Source organism: Netta rufina (assembly GCF_964035555.1).
Source record: "Netta rufina genome assembly, chromosome: 2".
Classification (NCBI taxonomy): Eukaryota; Metazoa; Chordata; class Aves; order Anseriformes; family Anatidae; genus Netta; species Netta rufina.
The window spans coordinates 26,441,595-26,464,540 of NC_140124.1; the positions used below are offsets into that span (position 1 = coordinate 26,441,595).

Below are 22,946 nucleotides of genomic sequence, written 5' to 3' on the forward strand. Positions count from 1 at the left end.
GAACAGTTTGTCCTTTCTAAAAATAAAACGTATAATGTTTCTCAGTAAAGTGTTAGTTACTACAGTCCAAACAGAGATGTGGAGTAAATACTTATTCTGTTAGACAGATATTTAAAAGTACAGCAAAAGGCTGAAAAGCAATATGTTACCATAGGCGAGATGGAAAATGCCTGGCCTGTTCTGATAGGCCTTGAGAAAGCCACAGTATTTCAGGTAAGTTTCTGGTCCAGCTGAAGCCAAGTGAAGCATTAAATTAAAAGTAAATTTTCCTAAAAAATCCGAATTTTTACACAAAGCAAAATTAGGAATGAGAAGCTGAGGATCTGGAACTAAGCAAGGCTCTGAAATCTGCTTCATGCAAGCTACAGCCACGCGATACAAGACTTTCAGAACCTGTGTGATTACCGTCCCGCTACTTTGAAATGCTTCTCTGGACATCAGCAAGAAAGGTATTCCCTTTTCTTAAAGGAAACCTTAGAAAGATGCCCCAGTAAGAGGCAAGAAGATAAACCCACCTCCAAATATTCCTGTGCCCTGACTTGAGATGGAGACAAGCCTTGCTCCCATGGCAACAGATACTCACAGAACCCGAGCCTGCCTTTGAGAGGTCTCGTGTCTTTGTCACGCCGACAGCAAATCCTGTAGGCACTGTCAGATCCTTAACTCCTGGCAGTGCAGGAACTGTGCTACAGCTACACAAGAGATTTTGTCCATGGCAACCACAGCGAGATCACGTGTAAAAGATACTGTTCTCTGCTTGTGATTTTCTCTTTCTCGTTCAGGTCTCTGAGGAAAAATATGCAAGAAGCAAATTCCCAGTGCTGTGTCCATTTCAACTGCCTCGTCTGCTCTACACCGCTCTTACACCACACAGAATTTACAGAATCTGTTAAACGCTGATCATTTGCTAAGTAATCCTATCTAGATGAGAGATGAAATGAAGCATAAAGTTCATTTCCATGTCCATTGTTCACCCTGAGGACTTCTTCAGCTCCGGAGTAAGCCACCCTCCACCAATCTGTGCGCTCTACTAATGAGTCTGTAGGTCTCATGATGTCTGTCTGCCCTTCAACCACCTGAGTTACAGCCTTCAGTATTTCTCACTGACTACACTTGGTGTCTATACGCAACTTCTCAGCGGAATCCAAAGGAATTAAAACCATATTAACAAAGCCAGGAACAACCCTTTTGGTTCTGGGCTCAGACTCTGCTCCTTCAGAACAAAACCTGAGATCCCCTACAGTGCAAATACATTTACAGAAATACTGTAGTAGTATTTTCAGTACTGCGCTACTTTAAGCCATTAACACTAGAACAAAATTAACTTGTCATTGCTATTGCAAGCCACTTCTTTTTTTCTACTAGAAATAAAGCCAAAGTATTGAGCAGACTCTAATGACCTTAACACTGACCAGCCTCACAAAAGCAGTTTTGTACTTCACTTTGAAACCAGGATCTCTGGACTGCCAAGTTGGAAAGAATTCAAGAGAAGATCAATAGGTCCTGTTGACATTCTTAGGGGATTTCATTCTAGCAACCAGAAAGCAAGTTGTCCCTGCTTCCAATGATCACTCTAAGAAGTACTTTACGCCCCATCACCACAAGGTACAAACGTCTGGCCACATGGCAAAAAAAAATAAAATGCTACAGTGCCAGATTAGAAAGATGAACGCTAATCACTTTCTGAACTTGCTCCATTCTTTTACATAATAGTGCAGCAGCTAAGTAAGAAGATGGCCTGAATACCAGAAGAGACTCTTCCGAAATGGTGGTAGGAACATGCAGTCCCCTGTCACTGCAGGCTGGACTGCAGAAACAATCCTTACCCATGGCAGAAAGTGGCAATTAGAAGCTTCAATACTACACTACAAAAATGCAAAACTCTTGCAGGTTCACTGCAAATTACAAAATCCCAACGTGTCAACAAGTTCGCATAGGTTACAGCTTTCTATTTTGCTCATTCTGACACCATCTTCTGCTTGTGGAGGTCCAAATTACAAGGCATGTATCATACTCACAATCGTCTTACTACAAGATGATTTTGAATCTGTGCAATCCAGAAAATGCAGTTTTTATAGACATCAAACCAAAGGAAGAAATCTGAAAAAAAGCTTAACGCTTTCTGTCAAACACTATCTGAAGCCACCACTTTCTTGCTGCCATTATGCCAACATCACCAATGTGACCTTTTACAGAATTCTTTTGCCACGGATAACAATAATTACATTGACTTCTCTTCGAGGTTTAAGGTGCGCAGCTGCCAAATACCTGAGGCTGCCTGAGCAGAAAAGAGAACAGAGGAACTATTTTAAAAGTTCTCAGTTACGCGTGCATCTGTTCCCTAGGAAGCCTGCATTCTCTAGTCATGCTTTATTTATCTCCCATTTTACTCTCTGCAACCACTGATATGAGTCATGCCTGAAGTTTTCTTGGTTTCTAAAAACACCACAACTACAGACTTTAAGTCCACAGCTAATTATTCTAAAGTTTCTCTAAAGATACTTTAAAGGCAGGGTTCAAAAAATGCATTCATATGGGCGAAGAGACAGCCTGCCTGGGCAGGTACCAGAAGCAAAGGCTAGGGTTTCATTAAAGAAGGGGGGAGGAAGATGGAGGGGTAGCTAATCTTGCCTATTGGCAAAGTCAGCCTTTCAAATGCAAGCCACGTGCAACCAACTTCACTGCTGTCTTCCCATGTTTGCAAGGTGGCTCACTAAATATTGCTGTTGTTCCTCCTTCCTCTTGAGGAAAAGCAATGGCAAAACCCCTTAACAATGCTATGTCAAACCAAAGTGGAGGCATTTGTTTTCCTACGATCTCTTCCTGCATCATCTAAACTTGTTTTGGATTGCTATTTGAATGTGTTTGTGACAAATACATGAAATAAACAGAGACAGAAAAACTCATGGACAGAAAGGAAAGCAGAAGTTATGGGAACCAGCCAACAAACATGAAAGGTTCAATGAATGAAAAATACACAGTGGACAGAAAATGGTTTGTTCAGCGAAATGCTACAGGCAGCCCAAAACATTGTTTCTACTCCTTCCACTTTAAAGATGCTGTATCCATTTATATATTTGCAGGCAAACAAACATCAAAACAAAATAAACAAAATAAAACAAACAAAAACAAGACCCACCAGCCTTGTTCTGGAAGGAATGGTTTTACATTTTATAAATGAAAAACAAAGAGAAAGAAAACAAACAAACAGACAGAAACCTTACCCATCTTTTGTCTGATCCACCACTCCCGCCAGGAGCTGTACCGTGTTTGTATTAGGCACACCATCTCCAATTATCTTCAGGTACCGAGTGACAAAGTCATTAGGAGACATGAAGAATTCTCCATTCTTCTCCACGCTTGCATACTGTTAAATGAATACAACATTTGGTGACTCAAATGCATCTTTCTCCAGGCACTTATTGCCACTATCCATAGCACCCAACCAGCCCTAGGCTTACAGCAGATAAAGTCCGTTCTGCCATGAAGAACCTCAAATCCGCACCAAAGCAGGACAGACTAAGCGGGGAATGCTAAAACAGCCAAAGGCTCTGCTTCCCAGCCAGGTGAGTGTCAGCTATGTGATTATTTATTTATCGTCTCAACAATTTCACCATGTTTAGTCTAGAAACAGTTCACACTCCAGTATGGATTGGATTTGTTGTTAGCGGTGGGTTTTTTGAAGTAGAACAAGAAACACACATGCATTTGCAGACATGCCTACGGCACTTTAGGTCCACTGAAAATGTAACAACTATGGGATATTCCACTGTATTTTAGTCATCTGAAACAACTCTTTTGTGCAGCCATTCCATTTTGGCATGAAAAGATGCCAAAATGTCAGGTTACACCTGACAAAATGACTTTGCTGTGCTAGTGGAGTAAACGATCCCACAAGAGCGTCCACCTGGGGGTGCTGTTTTGGAGCAACTCCAGCACACCAAATTCAGCCGCAGCTAGTCCCTAAGCAAAGGAAAACCTACAGCTACTCCTCCTTGGGTGAGCTGCTGAAAGAAAGGAGGTCAGAGAACAGTGATTTGCAGAAAAACATACAGCAAGAAATGGCAGTTTAGCACAATGCACAAATAAGCAGAGGGATCTGAGACCTCACCAAACACTGCTGGCACACAGTATCCAACGCCAGGTACTGGCAGACTGCTCCAGATACAGTGTTCAATATATCCAAGAGTATTTGCTCCCAAAGGAGGCTTCCAGTAACAAGTTACATATTCCTTTTCCTTGATATTAAAATATTTTGAAGATAATGCACAAATAAAATTGCCTTTTGTACCACTCTTAGCCTGATTCCTCAGCCTTCCCTCAAACTTTAAAGCTCTCACCTTCTGCAGAAGAACAAACTTGAAATCAACCCTAAATATTTTTTTAAGGAAGGGAAAAAAAATAAGGACAACAACTAAAACAAAAGAAGAAGGGTAAGGTAATCTAAAAACATTAGCAGAACTGTTTGTTAGCTTCAAGGGAAAGGTCTATCCCAGGATAACAAACAAGCACTGAAAACAGGAAAGTAACTTGTTAATTCCTCTAGCATTTTTAAGGTAGGATAATAACCATTTTTGAAGCTCCCCACAGAGCATTATCCACACCGAAGTAATAAATAAATTAGTTGCCTATTGATATTTTGTAGCGTGCTTCAAAGACGTGTTTTGTTTTACATTGCTGTGCCTCTGCTAAGGGAAGGAAACTGCCAGTTTTCATTTCGCAGAGCCACGCTGGTGCCTGCCGAGTGCCGTGAGACCTGCAGTAGGCATATAACTCTCAGAGGGATGCCAAAGTGTAACAGTAAGTAGATTATTTTCTTCTAGTGCTATATAAATACAGTCTTCAGGTACGGCAATATCTTCAAGGATCAAGGCTTCAGAGAAGCAAGCCCAAACAACACGTAACTTGCTTTGGCATCTATATATTGGTTAGCATTTAGGGACACACGTTTCAATAGGCACTGTTCATAAGACGAGCTTTCTAGGTGATACACTGTAAGGAATTTTCAATTGTATACTTTTACAAGAACTAGCAGATCAATTGATTTCAATGTAATCATCTGCAGGAAGACAGAATCTTTCAGAAACCCAGCTTCAAAAACTTTTAACACAGCTGCTATTGAGAAACAAATCAAATAAGTCAGACAGTCTATGCTTCTATATTTCATTTTTTTCTTCCAGGCTAACCCCCTGCTAGGGCACTCAATAACAGAAAACAGCACAAGGTTTCAGTGTCCCCCTGTTTCTTGTCATTGTGATTTACTCAAGTGTATTTGAAATCCAATCACGTTCTCTATACTACATATAGAAAATGACCTTGGAAAATGTCAGCTTGATCACTTTCACTAAAATCTAATCTCTTAGGGGTTATGGTAGAAGACTTTGAAAAACTAAGCTTACTCTTGGAAATTATCATAACAAAAAGAGAAAAAACATCAATTCTATTGGTTTTGGAGGAGAGACATTAAAAAAAATGGTTCTTTACAATTGTATTTTTCCTCACTTTGGCAATTATACCCACAGAGAATTTGATATTATACAATAGTACTTAATGGCTTTTTGGTAACTTATTTCCATACATTTTAGATACTCAAGTATTAACCAGTTCAACCCCATTTTAAGTAAGATTTGCAAACATTTTATTGGGATCTTGATATATTTAAAATACTGGAAGCTTATTGTAATCAACTGCATTGAAACTGCTAGCCTCATCTTTATTTCTACACAGTGGGCACCATTCCTATCAGGGAATCTTACTTTCTAACTCATAATTGAAGTAGAAAAATGGCTGTCAAGTTATTTTACAAGTGAAGATCCCACACTCTGCAGAAGCAACTGTATTGGCTTCACCATTCATCTGAAGCAGTTTAATTAATGCTCTGGACATAGCTTGCCTGTAAAGCACAATCCTACATACCTCACTCATCATTCATCCTTCCTTCTTGGTGAATAGCATGACAATTTCTGTACTGCACTGAACAAAATGTATACTTTATTACTGTGCTCACTGAGACCCCTACTTTTCAGAGAAAACTAGAAAGACGAGAAAGAGAAGCTAGAGGTGGCAGTTAGAGTGCTAATCCTCAGCCAAACTCCTCATATTCCAGAAGGGACCAGTCTTCTCTCTGCCAGTTGTACCCCCTTCCTCAATGCTGCTATCTTCTTGAGTCAGCAGTCTACCCCATCTGCCTTTTATGTTGCTTTGGTCTTGCTGTTCCAGTACTGACCTAGGAAAATCCCACTCTTTTTCAAGAGTCTTTTCGGTCTGACAGATAGCAGTTCCAGGGCTTAATAAGTTAAATCTTGGCTTTCCCAACTGCAAATCTAATTTCAGAGCTATAAATACGGATAGTATATGATAAATCTATAAATACTGACAATATACATAGTGACACCTACACATACTGTTAATAATAGATCACAAGGGCCAATGGAAAACATGCCAAGAAGTACAGGGAGACTGAAATATGACATTGGAGAGATGGAAGGAGGAGGGTAGAACTCAGAAAGGTATCAGCTCTCTTAGGCACTTAACCCTTTCATAAAAAATAAAATCAGATTTAAGAGCTCCCTGCAGCACTGCGGCACTTACCTTATGTACATATTCTTACCCCGACTTCTGTATTTTTCTTCATATCAGAGTACTGAACTATTCTAGGCACTGTACTTATAAATCTTCATAGGGTTAGGAATATTTCTTTAAATTTAGGAAATGGGTCAAAGAAAGCCATATACCAGCAAAACCTTGTAGCACACTTCTCCAAGTAGACAAAGCGAGCACACAACATTTAATCACTTGCATACATCTATAGCAGGTCAACACAGAAGGGATTTTAATTAAAAAATAAATAGGGCCACCACTTCAAAAGGTGATCTTCCCAACACTTCTACAGACTACAGAAGCAGGAATAACCCTGACTGAGGGAAGACAGCAGGGATGGGAGAAGAACATTTACCAAATGGTCTAACAGCAAGGTGTCTACACTAACATTTTACCACGTGTAGGAACAATACTGAAACTCCCACCCCATTCTCTGAACAATGCATTTTTTTTCTCTAAGATAGTAATACTTCTTCTGAGTCAATACAATAATCACTCAGGAATGTATCTGACTTCTTGGTGAGCATTGTTCAATTCTGATAATGGTATTTAAGTCTAACATGGTAATAATACAGTGAATGATTAATGGTTGGAAAAACTATCAAGAGTTGTATGCGGCAATAAAGGAGCAAAAGATATGAAAAATTTAAGCAGAAAGAGTAAAATATTTACTTTATACATACCTTCAAAAATATTGTTTTCAACTCAGCTGGATCAGCTCTCTTGGTTAGAGCCACCTACAAGTAAATACAATTATATTAATATCCATAATTTATAGAAAAGATATCAAAGTGTCATTTAAAAGAAAGAATTCAAACAACAGAATGAGTGATGAAGATAAATGTTCACCTTAGATAAATTAGGCACTGCTTTAGCTGGTCATGTTTATTTTACTCATTTCAGTTATGCTAAATTATTCAAAATTTTTGTTGTAGCTGCTTCCCTTCTGCAGCCCTGCAATTCTTAAACAAACACATGTTAATAAGTCATATAGATAACCCAAGCATCAAATCTTTTCAACATCCCTCTCTGCTGAAATTCAGCATTACACCATCTTTACCATATAGCTTCTTATGCTTCCAGCGTCCTTCATCTAAGAACTTCAGAGTACCACATGCAGCCCCCAGCTGACAGATGGCAAGAATAAAATACTCAGACTTACTAACCTGTCCAGGAAAGCAGCTCCCTAGAAGACTGAATTCCAACATAATTATTTGTTTTATTAGTACACCCACCTCCTACTTCCAACCTTTTAAAGTATTTAAACTTACAGTGTAGACATTTTTGACATGGTAAAGTCAGAAAGCACCGCGTCTAGATTTTCTGTAGATCAGACAAGCAGTCACTTACAACTAAAACACAAAATAATTAGAAAGGTTTTGCTGGTGTGTGTGTGTTTTGCTTTTGTCTTCCCAAAACAATCAATTAAAGAATATTGTATATGCACTATGGAGTAAGCCCAACAGGCTTATTTTCTTCATTTACGTACCATGCCATCCATTTGCTGGTTTTGGCAGTAAGTGGATTCATCCTTTCAGTCTGTGCCTGCTATAGAGTTTCCCATTCTTTCTTCAAGATAACTTGATAAAACCTTGCTTGCCAACATAAAAACCACCATCTGACAGTCAACTCAGCACATCAATCTATTTCTAATCCAAAAAAATTACTGTGTAAGCATACCTGGATTTTCCAAAAACTTATGAAAACATCTTTAGCAGTGAACAAAGAGCCAAAGGGCAAGACACAAAATCTCATCCTCACCTAACAATTAAACATCAAAAGGTTTATCAATAAAACATGAATAAAACATGTCTACCTATTTTCTTGGCTTTCCAAAGCAATAGTAAACTGTAAATGTGAATGTACAAGCTAGACTGCAAGTGCACTTCCATACTAGGCTACTGATGCAAACGATAGAAGGGGAAAATAGAAGTCTGTACAGCAGGATTATATCCTCAACCGTAGATTTATTGAGGGATCTTTACTATGGTCTTCCTCTGCTTAAATGGGTCATTGAAAAACTAAAAAACAAAAGCCAGAAAATATACCAAAATAACACGGAATATTTTAAGAAAACTGTATGAAAAAGGATTTTTATATATACTTAAAAAAAAAAAAAAAGGAAGAAAGAAAAAAAAATTGCACCTGAAGTTATGCTAGGACTTGACTGACAAAATCCATAGCTGGAGTTCTGATTCTGCGTTTGCACAGAAATCTGTGTGGAGGCAGTTGCAAAAAATCAAAGTATAATTGTGAAGCTGGGAAACTAAAAATGTGTATTTGCTACAGTACAAGCTGTTCTAAATATACTCAGTGTGTAATAAGCAGACATTTACTTTAACCCCATTTGCAAAAATCCAACACTCTAGAGCAATTGGGAGCTTTGTGGAGGGAAAAAAAAACCACAACATTTCTATACTGCTGCAGCACTGAATCTTACCTCTACATGGGTAAACAGAAGACACCTCAAACATCTGTATCTATTAAAAATACTATCAGGACCACTTTTCATCCACCTTAAAGTTTTACACTGTCCCAGAAATCTAAGCATAAAGAAAGCAAGGATGAGAAGACCAAAGGAAAAGGGTACATGCTGATAATTTTACTTCCACTCATTTTTGTTTTGATTTCACTTTAATCAACAACCTTGGGAAACTCGAGACAAAAACATGCTTATGGTCCATCTGCTCAGGTCAGTGAATGCACAGAGGCCCAAGCAGTGGCTGCAGCCCATGGCTTCCCTGCACTTCCCGCAGCCCATTTCCACATTTTCCTATTTCCTGGGAAACAGGAGAGGAAGGGGATGGCTACCTCTCCATAATGGGGTTGTTAGTGCATCACCCACCAGCTGCTGCTTTGAAAGGTCTATGTGAAAAGAAAAAGATCCTCCATGATGTCCCAGCTCAGGAAGGCTGGTGCAAATGCAGCTCTACTGGTGCTAAGAGAAATACTGAATTCAGCCTTCCAATCACATCTGCTGTGGGCTACGCTCAGGCTGCACACACAGACATAAGAACTGATCCTGATGCCGCACGTTGCTAGCAGATTTCCCTTCTGGACAAGGTCAAAGAGCTGCTTTCAGGACCACTCTGAAAACTGTTCCTGGTTCTGCAAGCAGCTGAGCAGAACTGCCCCGCAGGCACAAGCCGCTGCTCCTTCAGGTGATGTTTCAACATCCACACAGCCGGTCTTACATGACATGTTTTGTTACTGGAACAAGGTATCTATCTTACTCTGTTTTCTCACCATAAAGCCAAATCCAGCTATGAGCTGATAGACGTGACATCTCTTTAATTGTGTGAGGAGGCATTTGACAGAACAGGCCTGAGGGAAATAAGGTTTGCTGTTGCTCTTCACAAAAAGATGTTTTGTAACAGACATTAACACTTGAAAAAAAATTTACTTTTTAGTTTAGTGAAGAAAGCTCTCCAACAACTGACATTTATTAAAAAGAAAAAAAAAAAAAAGAGAAAGACAACACAGCATACAGGAATTATAGCAAAGTCAGAACATGCTACAGAGGGGACTGGGCAGAAACATCAGAAAACATCAACAGGGATTTTCATTCCTAAGGTGGATACATGAAAGGTAAGAAGAACCAGCCAGCACTGTACACCACACACAATGTAAGAACAGAACTAAAAATGCCTAAGCTCTTCCATTTGCAATAGTGTTCAGCAAAGGGAGACAGAGGGAGCACAGAGAAAGGGGAAGCTCTTTCAGTGAGGGACAGCAACGCCCAGGTTGATTTACATGCTGGAGCTGTTCATATTCTTGGACTCATTGCACATGGATCTTAATTTCAGCCCATTTTCAGAGAACCATAGAGTGGTTTGGGTTGGAAGGGACCTTAAAGATCACCCCTGTAGGCCCCTTTAGGTACTGGCAGGCCACTGTAAGGTCTCCCTGGAGCCTTCTCTTCTCCAGGCTGAACAACCCCAGCTCGCTCAGCCTGTCTTCACAGGAGAGGTGCTCCAGCCTCTGAGCATCCTTGTGGTCTTCTTCTTGACCTGCTCCAACAGGCCCACGTTCTTCCAGTGCTGGGTGCCCCAGAGCTGAAGGCAGCACTCCAGGTGGGGTCTCAGGAGAGCAGAGCAGAGGGGCAGAATCCCCTCCCTCGCCCTGCTGGCCACGCTGCTTTTGATGCAGCCCAGGATACAGTTGGCCTTCAGGGCTGCAAGCACCTGTTGATGGCTCATATTGAGCTTATCAACCAACACCCCCGGGTCCTTCTCAGATCTGCCCTCAACCCATTGTCCACCCAGCCTGTATTTGTGCTTGGGATTACTCTAGCCCAGGTGCAGGACCTTGCACTTGGCCTTGTTGAACCTCATGAGGTTCTCACAGGCCCACCTCTCAAACCTGTCCAGGTCCCTCTGGATGACATCCCTTCCCTCCAGTGTGCCAACCGCACCACACAACCTGGTGCCATTGGCAAACCTGCTGAGGGCGCACTCAATCTTCTCCAGTGGAGATCGTTTCTCCTTGTTGACTTATGCTCAATTTACATTGACATACTTTTTCAGACTCCCTTCCACCCTCAGCAAATGAACACAGTTTCTTTCCACAAATATGTAACCATAAAACAATGCAAGGAAACGGAATCCAAAATCAATTAAAACTATATTAAGTTTCCAGTCAACTCTATTGATATACTTGCCATACATAAGACAGAAGGAACAAGTTAAGGAACAAGATGTCAAATGGTATGTGATATCAAAAGTACAAAAGGACTGTGCTTCACTCAAAGAAGAACATGGGCAACAAGAAAAAGGTCACAAAAATTAGAATTGATAATGCCAATATAACATTATCCCAATGGTAAATATGAAAACATCTGAACTTATCATAGTAAAAAGATCACTGTAGCAGACACCATTTGGATGTAGAGAAGTGTAGATAAGTGGAAAGGATCCAAGAATTGGGATTTGCTACAATATTACAGAAAGTAATACAGCAAGTCCCAACAACAAGTCCCAGTCAAAGATAAAGAGAGAAACAGCTTTCTTCCTCACAGTTTAACCTCAGTACAGCTCGGGTGAGAAGGAGGAAGTTGATGAAGGTGAAGATGCTCCTCTCTACCTCCTTGTCTTTAAAAGCTCCTGACTCCAAGCAGGTAGGAGGCTGGCGAGCAGCTCTTCCTCAAGCACAGAACTGGAGTTGTGGCAGGGCTGCCTCACTGCCACGCTCAGCCTAATTAATTCTGGAGCACGCTATCTACAAGCACGTACTGGGAGATGTTTGCTGAAAGGCCTAAGAAATGATCGCAGACTCTGGTAGCATCATGTTGAAATTAGAGGTGTTTTTTTTTAAAAGTACTTCCATTCTTAAACACGACTGCAGAACACGATGTACTCTGCACCACTAAAAGTCCTCAAGCCAAGATTGAAACCTCATGTCTTCTCGAGATATTCTTCGGTTTCCTCACAAGTTATTGAGTCCACCTGTAAGACTTAAACACATGTGACCCAGTTGATGTAAGAGGTCAGATTAGCTCATCATAACCTTTCCTTCTGGCTAAAAGTGCACATATACACTCAAAATGTGCAGCTCCAGAGGAGATCAAGCCAGGGTTTGACCTTACATTCTTGTTTAAATGAGTGACTGGAATATCAGAAACCGGGTAAAATGCAGCTACTCACCAAGTCTGAATTCACACTAGAAGTCTATTAATACTGTGTAAGTATTACGCTGAAACAACACCCAAGTTTTAATTTTGACACGTCTGACTTGCTTACATAGATGAGAAACATTCTGCTTCCACATTTCCATTAATGTTAACACAAACACACACAAAAACTCTTCTAACCTAGCAACTCTCTTTGGTCGCTCTCCCTCATCACGCAGAGCATCGCCAGCAGTGTTCCGCACCAACATCTGTCAGGGCACTGTTTCCTATTTCAGCTTCTCCAGTCATCCTTTTCCATTAGCCCAGCACGCTTCTGCCTATTCTCACCTCAATAAAAGCACTGTCATTCTTTCTGCACAGACTCCAAGGAAAAGGACTTGTCTGTGATCTGAAATGGAAAGCCATCTGTGCAGAATTCAGCAGTACTGGGAAGTCTGCAGGCAAGATGTGGACCAACTCACTGAGCAGGGAACCAGACAACTGCAAAGAGAGCTGGCACAGCACGCCGGATCAAAGCGACCCTCTTGCCAGACCTCCTTCATAGCACGCTGCATCTCTCTCCTAGGAAAATACAATCAGCATTTGGCATATCTACTCAAGGGTTAGGGTAAGAAGGAAAGTCAGAGAAGCTGATAAGTACTAGGCAGGTAGTCCTATTGCATTCAGTCTGATCGGTGAGAACATGGTCAGCCTTGAGACAAAAAAAATATTTTCTAAAAACAGCTTTCGTCCTCGGAATTGAACATACTGGACTTACAGTTATATTCTGCAGAAGCGCAGGCTTACCAATCCAAGTAGCAGTTACTGTATTCCTTTGTCTAGTAACACCTAATGTGGACCATGAAGCCAAGAAAAATAATTGTTAACACTAATCAACAAAGTCTTCTTGGATTCTACAGGCTGATCTGGTATGCAGAGCTACTGAATAAAGCTCCTGAAACCAGAGAGTTGTGCTGAGCCTACCTCCCACCGTGCTAAAGGAGAAAAAAAATTTGCTAGCTGATAGAGACAGCAAATCTCAATCTCAAACTATTCTCATCCATCTTCAGTCTGTCACAATTACAAATCTCTGGACAATGCCCAGTCCAGCTTCTGCACCATGGTAAGTGGAAGCCTCACTTCCCCAAGTGCATCAAAGCCAGCAGATCTACTTTATTGGGCAATTACCTGCTACCTTTGATCCTACCTTCAAAGTCCCAAAGCTACTGCAGCTGGCTTGTTTGTAAGCTGGTTCTTGCACAAGGACATTCCCAATAAACGATAGTGTTTTTAGATACAAACCGATCAGGGGACCAACATACAATTACATACACCCAGGAAAATTCTCGTCACCTTGCAAATACAGAACTTGTCCAGTTCCTCAAATGCTTCCAAATAGGTCCAGAAACAGAGGTGGGAGTAGGAAATACCTTACGGAAAATTAGTACAAGAATTTCAAAGAATAGGTAATTATTTCTTTGTTAAAAGGCATCTAGACTGTGTACTTCTACAGATTTCTTAATTAAAGGCCTGAAAAACAGATGGACCATACAGCTGGCCCAATATTAAGGTAAAAATAGCTAGGCACAGTCACTGCTCAGCAAAAACGTTTAGCAAAAGGGACAAGCATCACACTGCAACCTGTACTATCTGCTTCAAAATTTAAGCACATACTAGACGATACACTTAGGAACAAACCGGACTATAAGCTGGTAGGCAGCCTTCGGACTAGGACAATGAAGTAATTGCTGTAATTCCTGTGATACAAGGTGAAGCACTATGCTACGGCGAGAAACCGAAGCTGAAAACAACTCTGTGAATAAATGAAATCTCTCTTCAACTTTTCATGTTTCTAGGAGGGAAAGGTCAGCTCTTCCACCACTTTCGCCACCTACCATAAAGTGCTCATCAGTCCATCTTCTTCCTCAAAGCAGTATCCCAAATTGTCTCATACCTCTTCTACAACACGTTTTTACTTCAGTATTGCAATCCAAAGATCCACAAGCAAGCTGTTTTATTATGGCATTACGTACTATTAATATATCTCACTGACTCTTAAACTAGAGATCACTGCTCACTTGAACAACTGCAGTAATTGCACATGAGATATATTGGGGGTTCTTCAATAAAAACAACCTGTTTGTTTCCAAATGATAGTGGTCAAGTGACCTTTTCATCAACTCACATGCGTTTTTCAAAAATCCCCTTCTCCTGCTCAACACATGTGAATGATATATGATGGATGCTAATACCGTGACTTTGCTTCCCTTTCGCTTCCTTACACCTTTCAGAACTGGAGGCACATCCAAGCATCACAAATATCAGCCTGCTAACATGTCTTTGGCAGCTCCCTCAGTCCAGTTCATAGATTTTACCTTTTGGTTCTCCCAGGGCTTGTTGGCTTACAACAGTGCCATTGCACAACCAGTGCACTGACCATAAGCTCAGGGCGACACCAGCCTCACGTTCAGCTCCCAGCAGCAGTTATCCCAGCACTAGCAATTTATTTCCTAGAGGTAGAGCTCATGTTTATGGGCTTATGTTGAGCAGGAACATAAGCCCAAAGAACTTTTAACCCAAAGACAAAAAGGGTAGCAAAATTCTCCAGTGTAACAGCAAGACCAAAACAAGTTCCTGGAAGCAGCAGAAAAATAGACACCAATACCACTCAATAATCAACAAGGAGAAGTGGCAGACTATTAGGGCAACATGAATTTTACCCAGCCCTCAGCCCTCTGTGTTTTGCCAGAGAACAAGGGCATCCACAGACACCCCAAACAGTGTTTCGAGAGGTTTCTCCTGGCTTTTCTCTCCTGACTGTCAGTGTTGCAGAGGTTATGCTGTGACACAAGGTCTCTGTGAGCTGGCAGAACTGTTTTACAGCACCAAACGAGAACCTGCTGCTCTCTGAAGAAAACAACACACAGGGACAGCAGCGCCATAGAGGGGTGTCAACACAAGATGCTCTGATTTTAGGTATCTTGTAATCCCATGATTATAAAGAAGTAAGAAAGCATTATATGGATGTGGCTATAAACTTTTGGAGAGGTCGAGCTGAAGGTGTTGTGAGAGTAGCTGCTGTTATTTGTGACTTCACACTCGTGAGTACCTGCAAGAGGCGATGATCTGGAGAACAGTTCCTATACATTTCATGCCTTGACTAATAATTGTGTGACAGGAATTATGCAGGAATAACTGACAGGTAAATGTATTTTGTTTCAGTGTTGTGTTTTCTTCTTTGAACACAGAAGTTCACTTTCCAAGCTCCTATTTATAACCACATCCATCTATTCAACTCTATTCAAAACGCTACACCTCAGTAGCTCGGAGAGCTGGGAAGGGTGTGGGAGTGGGCATGAATCCCTGTGTATGCATGGATCCAGTTCTACACTCTGTAAAAGAACAAAAGACAACTGCGTAATGGAAACAGGCAGCATCACATGCACAAAGCAAACTTATGGAAGGCTGTAAAGAATGGGAGTCAAAGAAAACCTTCAGTCCTGTAGTCAGGAACCTTTCCTCATAGCTAAGAAAAATAGCAGCAGCCTTCCAACAGGTACTTGGGCAAATAATAACACCGTGCTACTGAAATATGAGAAGGAAAAAGAAAACAAGAATCTTCAGTATTAACCATAACCAAACTGTTGCTGCTTAAATATTGGCAGATTACACGGCTGCTACAGGCTACAGTGGGAATGTGACCTTCCTTCTTGATAGGGGCCTGCACAGAGGGCTCCAGCTACTAACAAGTGTACTTGGAAATAATCTTCAGGTTCACATGTGAATATCAAACGATCTAAATCAGTCACATAAGGCAGATATTGTATTACCAAAGGTTGATCCACTGGTGGCTTGCCGCAACTTGGCCAAAATTATCAAAGAGTTCACAATAACTTTACAAAATTTGCAATAGTTGTAAGATACCTGACAACAACTCAAAACCTCTCATTTCTCCTTAAGGAACTGGGGAAACATTTCCAGCATTTTAATCCATTTTAATTAGAATCAATTCAGATTTTAGCTTGCATGATTTGGCTTCTCCTCAGCGAGTCTCTGTTATTATATATATTTGCATAAAGCAACAGCTGTTCCATTAAAACATTACATTTACTTGTGCTGCACAGTCACATCACAGTATTTTTATGAGATCATTTGGTTGCTGTGGAAATCATGATGATGTCAAACCGAGTACTCTGATTTAAAGACAGGAAACAAAATAAAAACAAAACAAAAAATCCTAAGATTACTTTCACACAGGCATCTTTAGCAGAGAGAAAAAATTAATTAAATCATTTTGATTTGTCGAGAAAAGGATTTCCTTTTTCTTTAACACTGCAGTTAAACTAAAATCTAAAAATACAAGATGAAACATGGAAGAGAATGCAACGGTGTGGTTCTCTTCTACCACTGACTGACGTGAACGTGGTAAAACTCCCAAATAACCTTTCTGGCCAGTTGATCCAGGCCTTAGAAATGCAAAAACTGATGCTCTGCCTTATGAAAGCACTGGGTGATCAAACCGTGGTTATTCCTCACAGCTTTCACAAACTGTGTCAGCCCAGGAAGCCTTCAAACAGTGAACAGAATAGCCAGGAGACCTTACGCTAGTTTTTATTGTAGATTCATTTGTTCGTCAGGATATGACTTTATATTTAATCAAACTCTGGGTCACACACAGGACAAAGCACCCCCATACTTTCTAAGCCATACAAGAACTGCAGACAGCAATTGTGTATAAAACTGTCTAAAACAGAAAATAATGCATTTGAAAGTCTTGTTCTCCATACTATGCTGTTTCCATCATTTTTCAGCAGTTCCCTCTTCTCCTCTTTCCCTCCCCACACATCTGCAAGAAATAGGAAAAAAGCTGGTTTACCATCCTTGTCAATGGCATATAAAACAAGGAACCATTAATTGCTACATTAATTATGCAGTATTTGAGTTGAATGGTTACACACTTCAAAATTATGTCTTCTGGTTTGGGTTACTCATAACCAAAATACTGAATCTACAGGAGCATCAAAAGAGGTTAGGGTTACTCTCATTTTCTTTACTGTGAGAGGAAAGGAGAAGTCCAAAACTTCTGCAGTACAGCATCCGAAAGCAGGAAGGACCGCACCCACTGCTTCCCACCAGTCAATCTTGAGAGAAAAGATGCAGATCAAGAGATTCAGGCGTGTGAATGGAGTTAAAAGCAACTGCAGGAAGTTTGTTGTTGCCATGTTTTTCTTCCTTTTGTACAGCATCAACATGGGACTAATTCATGATCTTCACAAAGTAGCTTCCAGTTAGACTGACACACAATGGCAAGCAGCGTTAGACAGGTGAAGTGACAGGGAGGAGGAAGGCTGACTTGATGTCAGTGACAAAAACTATTTTAATGGAAATGCGAAATTATTCAAAAATTTCTTCCCCTAAACACGTGAAGATTTCTCTAGTCAGATTCAGCCTGCACAATGGGCTGGGAGCAGGAATCAGCCAGACACGGTATTTTTACATACCGCTTTTTTTCCTAATGGCTTTTCAGACTCGGTGCCTTGCTTAAAGGTTTCTTCTGCCAAAGCTCTGTTAAATCAGTGATGTTCCACCAAGCAGGAGTTGTCAAACATGATAAAGCCTTACAATCACAGAGCACGTGACCAAGAGGTTTTAGTAGCCAGGGATTCGGGGAAGAGTAGACCCGGGTCATGTTTGCAAGGCACAGAAAGATGACTACACCAACAAATGGCCCGCTGTTTGCTCAGCGATGTTAATTTTCAGACCTATTTTCTTCCGTCCCCAAATTAGACCTAGGTAACAGGTCGCGCGATGGATGGATGCGACAGGAAAGTCACGGAGCAAGGGACAGATGATAGTGCTCGGCTGCTGCTGCACAACCTGCCTCTCAATCAGCTCCTTCGGGAGGGAGCCTCCTGCCCTGCTGCTGAGAGCAGGCAAATCCTAGTCCCTCTCCTGCTCTGTAACATCACACACCCGTCCAGAGACTCAGCTAAGAAGCTGCCACAGCACAACTACACAGAAATGGAAAGAAATAATAAGGCAGAAGACCTCATATTCTCATTTCTCAGTGCAGGAGGCCTGAGGGGGCTGCGCTATGCACATACACGCACGTTGTACATATTTATATGCACACTCGGATTTGGAGGCACCACGCACACGTTTGAATGCAGACCTCCCAGCCAGAGTGGCTTGCACAGACACAGAATTTGTGTGTCGTGATCCCGCTGATGGCTTTTGCTGTTTTGGAGATGGTACCTGCATTTTGATTAACTGCAAAGCTCTCAGTCTTTGATGAAAGATGCAGTCAGATGCAGCTCAAGCTACTCCAACACTGAATAATTTGCTCTAATTTATTCCTTACAAGAATTATTCTACTTTACTGCTTTACTTAGATTAAATGGGCACATTTGCTAACTTCCCAGAATTAAATATCCATTGACTGGAAAAAAAAAATGAAAAAAGAAAAAAAAAAAAACAAAAACCCTGACGGTTCTATTGGCTGAGAGAGTTCAGAGAAGTTGGGATAAAACCCAGCAACTTAAATATGAAGACAATTACAATTTCTTCCTCCTACTGGCGGGATGATTGGCATTTGGCTCAGGATCATCCTCGTGAAAGCATCCTCCGCTGTTGACTAAGTGCACTTTCAGGCAGTATGCAAACACTATCAGGAAGAAGGTAGAAAAATGTGTGCCCTTCCATGACTCCATATTCTCAGATCTATAGATATTTTTTCCCAGTGTGCAATGCCAGAAAGAAAAACAAAAGAACAGAGCGTGCTAGATGTTGTTCTCTCCTCGTCTCCTTGCAAAGCCGGCACTAAAAAAAGACTCCAACCTGCCAAGGAGCCTTCTTTGAACCTTCTATTTTGTGAGGAGTTTAAACTTATTCTCTCAGATGGAAATGAAGCTCGGTTCCAGGAAAGAACATTTTAAAATCTTCAGTGAATAAAGATCAGGTAACAGTCAGCTGCAGAAACTGAATTATGTGAAAAGATAAATATAAAATTGAGCACAAAGCTGAAAAAATCAGTGTTCCAACAGAATTTTACACAACAAACCTGAACTCCACCTAATCAGTTTCTTATGGGTTTTAACTTATGAAGTGTCAACATCATTACAGTGTCAGAAATGGGCGGGAAGAATAATTTGTATTGGGAAAATAAATTGAATTCAAATACAACATATTGCTATTCTCATCCTTCTAGACTTTTCAATTTAAGATAAATCTGTTCAGCTGTATCAGAAAAATTCAGCCTTTGATACCCCATTCCCTCCCTCCGCAGCTTTACAACTGCTCTGTGATATTATGCTTTACATCTCCTCAGTGGCTGTATATCTCTACAGCCAATGCTTTAATACACCAGGACACTAATATAGATGCTTCCGAAGGAGGAGGAAGAAAAAACATCAGCTAGCTACTTATAAGGCTGGCAAATAACGATGGTCATCCAGCCACACAGCACCTTCTTCTGTGCTCTAGCTTTGGACTGATGGCTGCTCTTCACAATTCTTCAATTGCCCTAATCGTAAAGGACATCAAAATCATGGTTGTACAAAGCGCATATATTACTGTTCTGGTATGTCCCCATAACTGCAAAAATAGTCCTTAAAAGCCTTTAAGTTTTTATATTGATATATATATATTTATAAACTAGATGTTAAGAGTTTGAGGGTATAATACTTTCACATGGACTTATTTACAGTCGGACCAAAAGATTGAAAAAATATATTTATTTAAATTTCTTATTAAGAGGTATCTTCTTAATATTTTTGTTTTGAACGGAAGACCAACCAATAGCTCTAGGGGTAACTACGGTTCTAGGATTATTGCTGCTGGTTTACCCAAACCTACCCCACAGCAGGTCAGTCTACCTGTGCTCTGGCACCTTTGGGACAATGAGATACACTGGTTAAAAAGCATTTAATGTGCTTCAAAAAGGTCACTTTTTCAGCGACTCATCTTCAATTTATGCTGTACTGCTTGCCTCCCTGCTTACCTGATACCGGCTTTGCTGGTACTTCTCAGAGAGCCAACATTTAGAGCAGAGGTGCTGGAGCAGCGCAGCCTTTATCTGCGCTCAGTGAAGCACTGCACTTCAAAAAGCAGATGATCCTACACGCCTGAATGAAGACAGGCATACCTCTGTGTGCTTCCCTCCACAACACAGCAGAATTAACTAAACTATGCAGTAAGATGCAGTGTTAACAGCTTTTTTTTTTTTTTCTTCTATGTTATCCTAGTTTTAACCAGAGTAGTAATTCAAACAGTACTCAAATGGCTGAGAAGTCTTCAAGCCTGTCATAAGGACTGCTTGTGGAGCAAGAAGTAACACTTTCAAGGGTGGTTATCTGTCCTGTTCGTTGCCACCAGAGCCACCTGGACCATTAACAGCAAGAATGTTGAAAATTTGGAAAGGCCTAGGAGATGAGATAGGCTCCTGAAAACGCTACTGCTTTTTCTACAGCTACTGAAAACGAGAGGCTATTTCGGCACTGCTTGGTCGAGAGCTTGGGTGAGAACCAAAATTGTCTCACCTTCTCAGCTTCCACAGCTAACATTTTGGTGAAAAAGCAATCAGAAGTCATAGATCCTCCCCCCCCCAAAAGAAAAACAACAAAAAAAAAAACAAAAAACATACATCTAAGTTCAGTAAACTTAACTGCTTGATGAGGAGAGCAGGCTGTGAGGCACTAGAAGGGCTGCTGCGGGGACAGAAGCTTTCTAACTACGATATGATAAATAAAAAAAAGCTACAATAACAAAACCTGGAGATCTAAACCCAGCCAAAACCAGAAAGCAAATAAAAGTACCTAAAGAGAATCCAAGAAACAGCTAGCAATAATGGCTATGTAAATATCAGCTGGTACAAGCCAAAAGGCTTATATTGCCAGCCTGATGATTCAGGGCCCTGAACACCATGGACAGGGCTGTGCCTCCCATCCCATAACAACTCCCAGCACAAACTCCCAGAGGGACACACACCTCCCCTCCCTTCAGCCCTGGTCCAAAGTTTTTGAGATTGGGGCTCCTGTGGAAGGGATGAACAAAACAAATAGTTATGCTAACACGGGGGTGGCAGGGAGTGGGACCAAGGGTATGTGGAGTGCACTGTCATAAAGGCAGCAGTAACCTAAAACCCAGCCTCATTGTAACTAGAGTTTTAATTTTTACCTTTGTACGTTTTATTATGGATAATTCAGAAGAGGTCACAGTGTCTACCAATTCAAAGGTGTATCAGTACTTCAACAACTACCAAGCTAAGGGAAAAAAAAACAACACCGGTCGTCTTCTGTGTGGTATTTCCCTCGGTGTTGAGCTAGAGCTGATCAGCACTGTCAGAAAAATGTGTAGGAACCCGCTAGGCTAATCAAGGGAAATGCAGCTGTAAACTTGCCTAAAAGGCAGTAGTTATTCCTTCCACAGCAAAGTCACTTCACATTCGAATATATAAATAAGCCAACCAGAGAGACATCCTTAAAAACAAAACAAAAAAAAACGCAACAAGGGCAGTCTTGTTTTTTATTTTTGCTTCTGTGGAAAATTCACATCAAAATTTTCCTTTTCAACATGTTCCTGTGAGTGCAGTTACTGGGCTACAGAGAGAAAATGGGACAAAAGACTTCCAAAGAAACTAATATAAATGTTTAAATGGAAAGTTTCTTGGTGTTTCAGTTCCATTTTTTTTACTTTTGCTCTTCTAAAGATTTAGTCTGATTGTTGCCCACTGGCATTCAGCTAAATACTAGGGACATGAGCTAAGCAACTAGTTTTGTGACAGCCTCAGCTTTGTCCATGCAGAACTTACCATTACATCCTCGGGGCTACGTTCTTGCCCTGTGCATCTCACGTTAAGGGAAAAAAGCCCTGGCACCTGTACAGTTACCTCATCAGGGCTGTCAACAAATGAATTGCCTGATCCACAGAAAACAGGACAGACCTAATTTTGGTTTAAAAAAATATATATAAAAAAAAATCCTTCTCATTTCTGTGCTGTTTTACTGTGAGCTGTATTAGGGAGCAGATCTGACCTAAAGCAAGCTGAAGAAAAACCACCACCAACCAACCAAACAGGTACCTTACATTACCCAACTTGTGCTACTAAGTGCCTAGTAATAACATCCAAGGCGAATGGCAGCTTCAGGGTTAGGCTGGCTCGTAAAACACCATGGCCTGGAGGTTCGGGAAGCACAGAGGTGCCTCAGCGAGCCGAGGGGCACCTCCCCACCGGCAGAAGGGCCGCCGTGGGTTCAGTGCTGGCATCAGTGCGGAGGCACTGCCAGGCGATGAACCGGGCCCCGAGGCCTGGGCCAGCTTAGCTGAGGGCTCCAAAAACGAACTGACAACCCCCTAAACCACATGGCAGTGATGACACTAAGATGATTTTTAAAATGCTTTGGAGAGGTTTGGCTGTCTGGCCAGAGAAGCCTGCCCACCTCAGCGCTCTCTCCCCAAATCAAACGCTTGTTGACTATTTGCAAAATCCACGTTGCTCAGCCCCCGAGGGCCAGGCCCATTAGCACACTCCGCTACCGGTCAGAGCATGATGCAAAACACGGTCCATCCACGAGCCAAAATGCGGTTTTAAGACCTTCAGGATTGCCAAAGCCCCAGGAGCGTGCAGAGCCGGCAGCGCCACAGCGCAGGGGCGGCCATGTCAGGAGCCAGCCAGGAGCCGCGCGCGGGGCACGTCCCGCCGGCGCTGCCAAACCCGAGCCAAGCACCACGCACAGCAGCC

At 41.4% G+C, this 22,946-nt stretch overlaps 1 protein-coding gene across 1 annotated transcript in view; it reads right to left on the bottom strand.

Moving 5' to 3' along the window:
- Positions 1-22,946, bottom strand: part of SLC25A13 (solute carrier family 25 member 13) — a 95,537-nt gene that overhangs the window by 67,488 nt on the left and 5,103 nt on the right. Inside the window, exons 2-3 of the mRNA XM_084282252.1 lie at positions 7,284-7,337; positions 3,225-3,367 (exon numbers count right to left, since the gene is read on the bottom strand). Of these exons, the coding sequence (XP_084138378.1) occupies positions 3,225-3,334 (110 nt within the window). The 5' untranslated portion in view covers positions 3,335-3,367; positions 7,284-7,337. The remainder of the gene's footprint in view (positions 1-3,224; positions 3,368-7,283; positions 7,338-22,946) is intronic.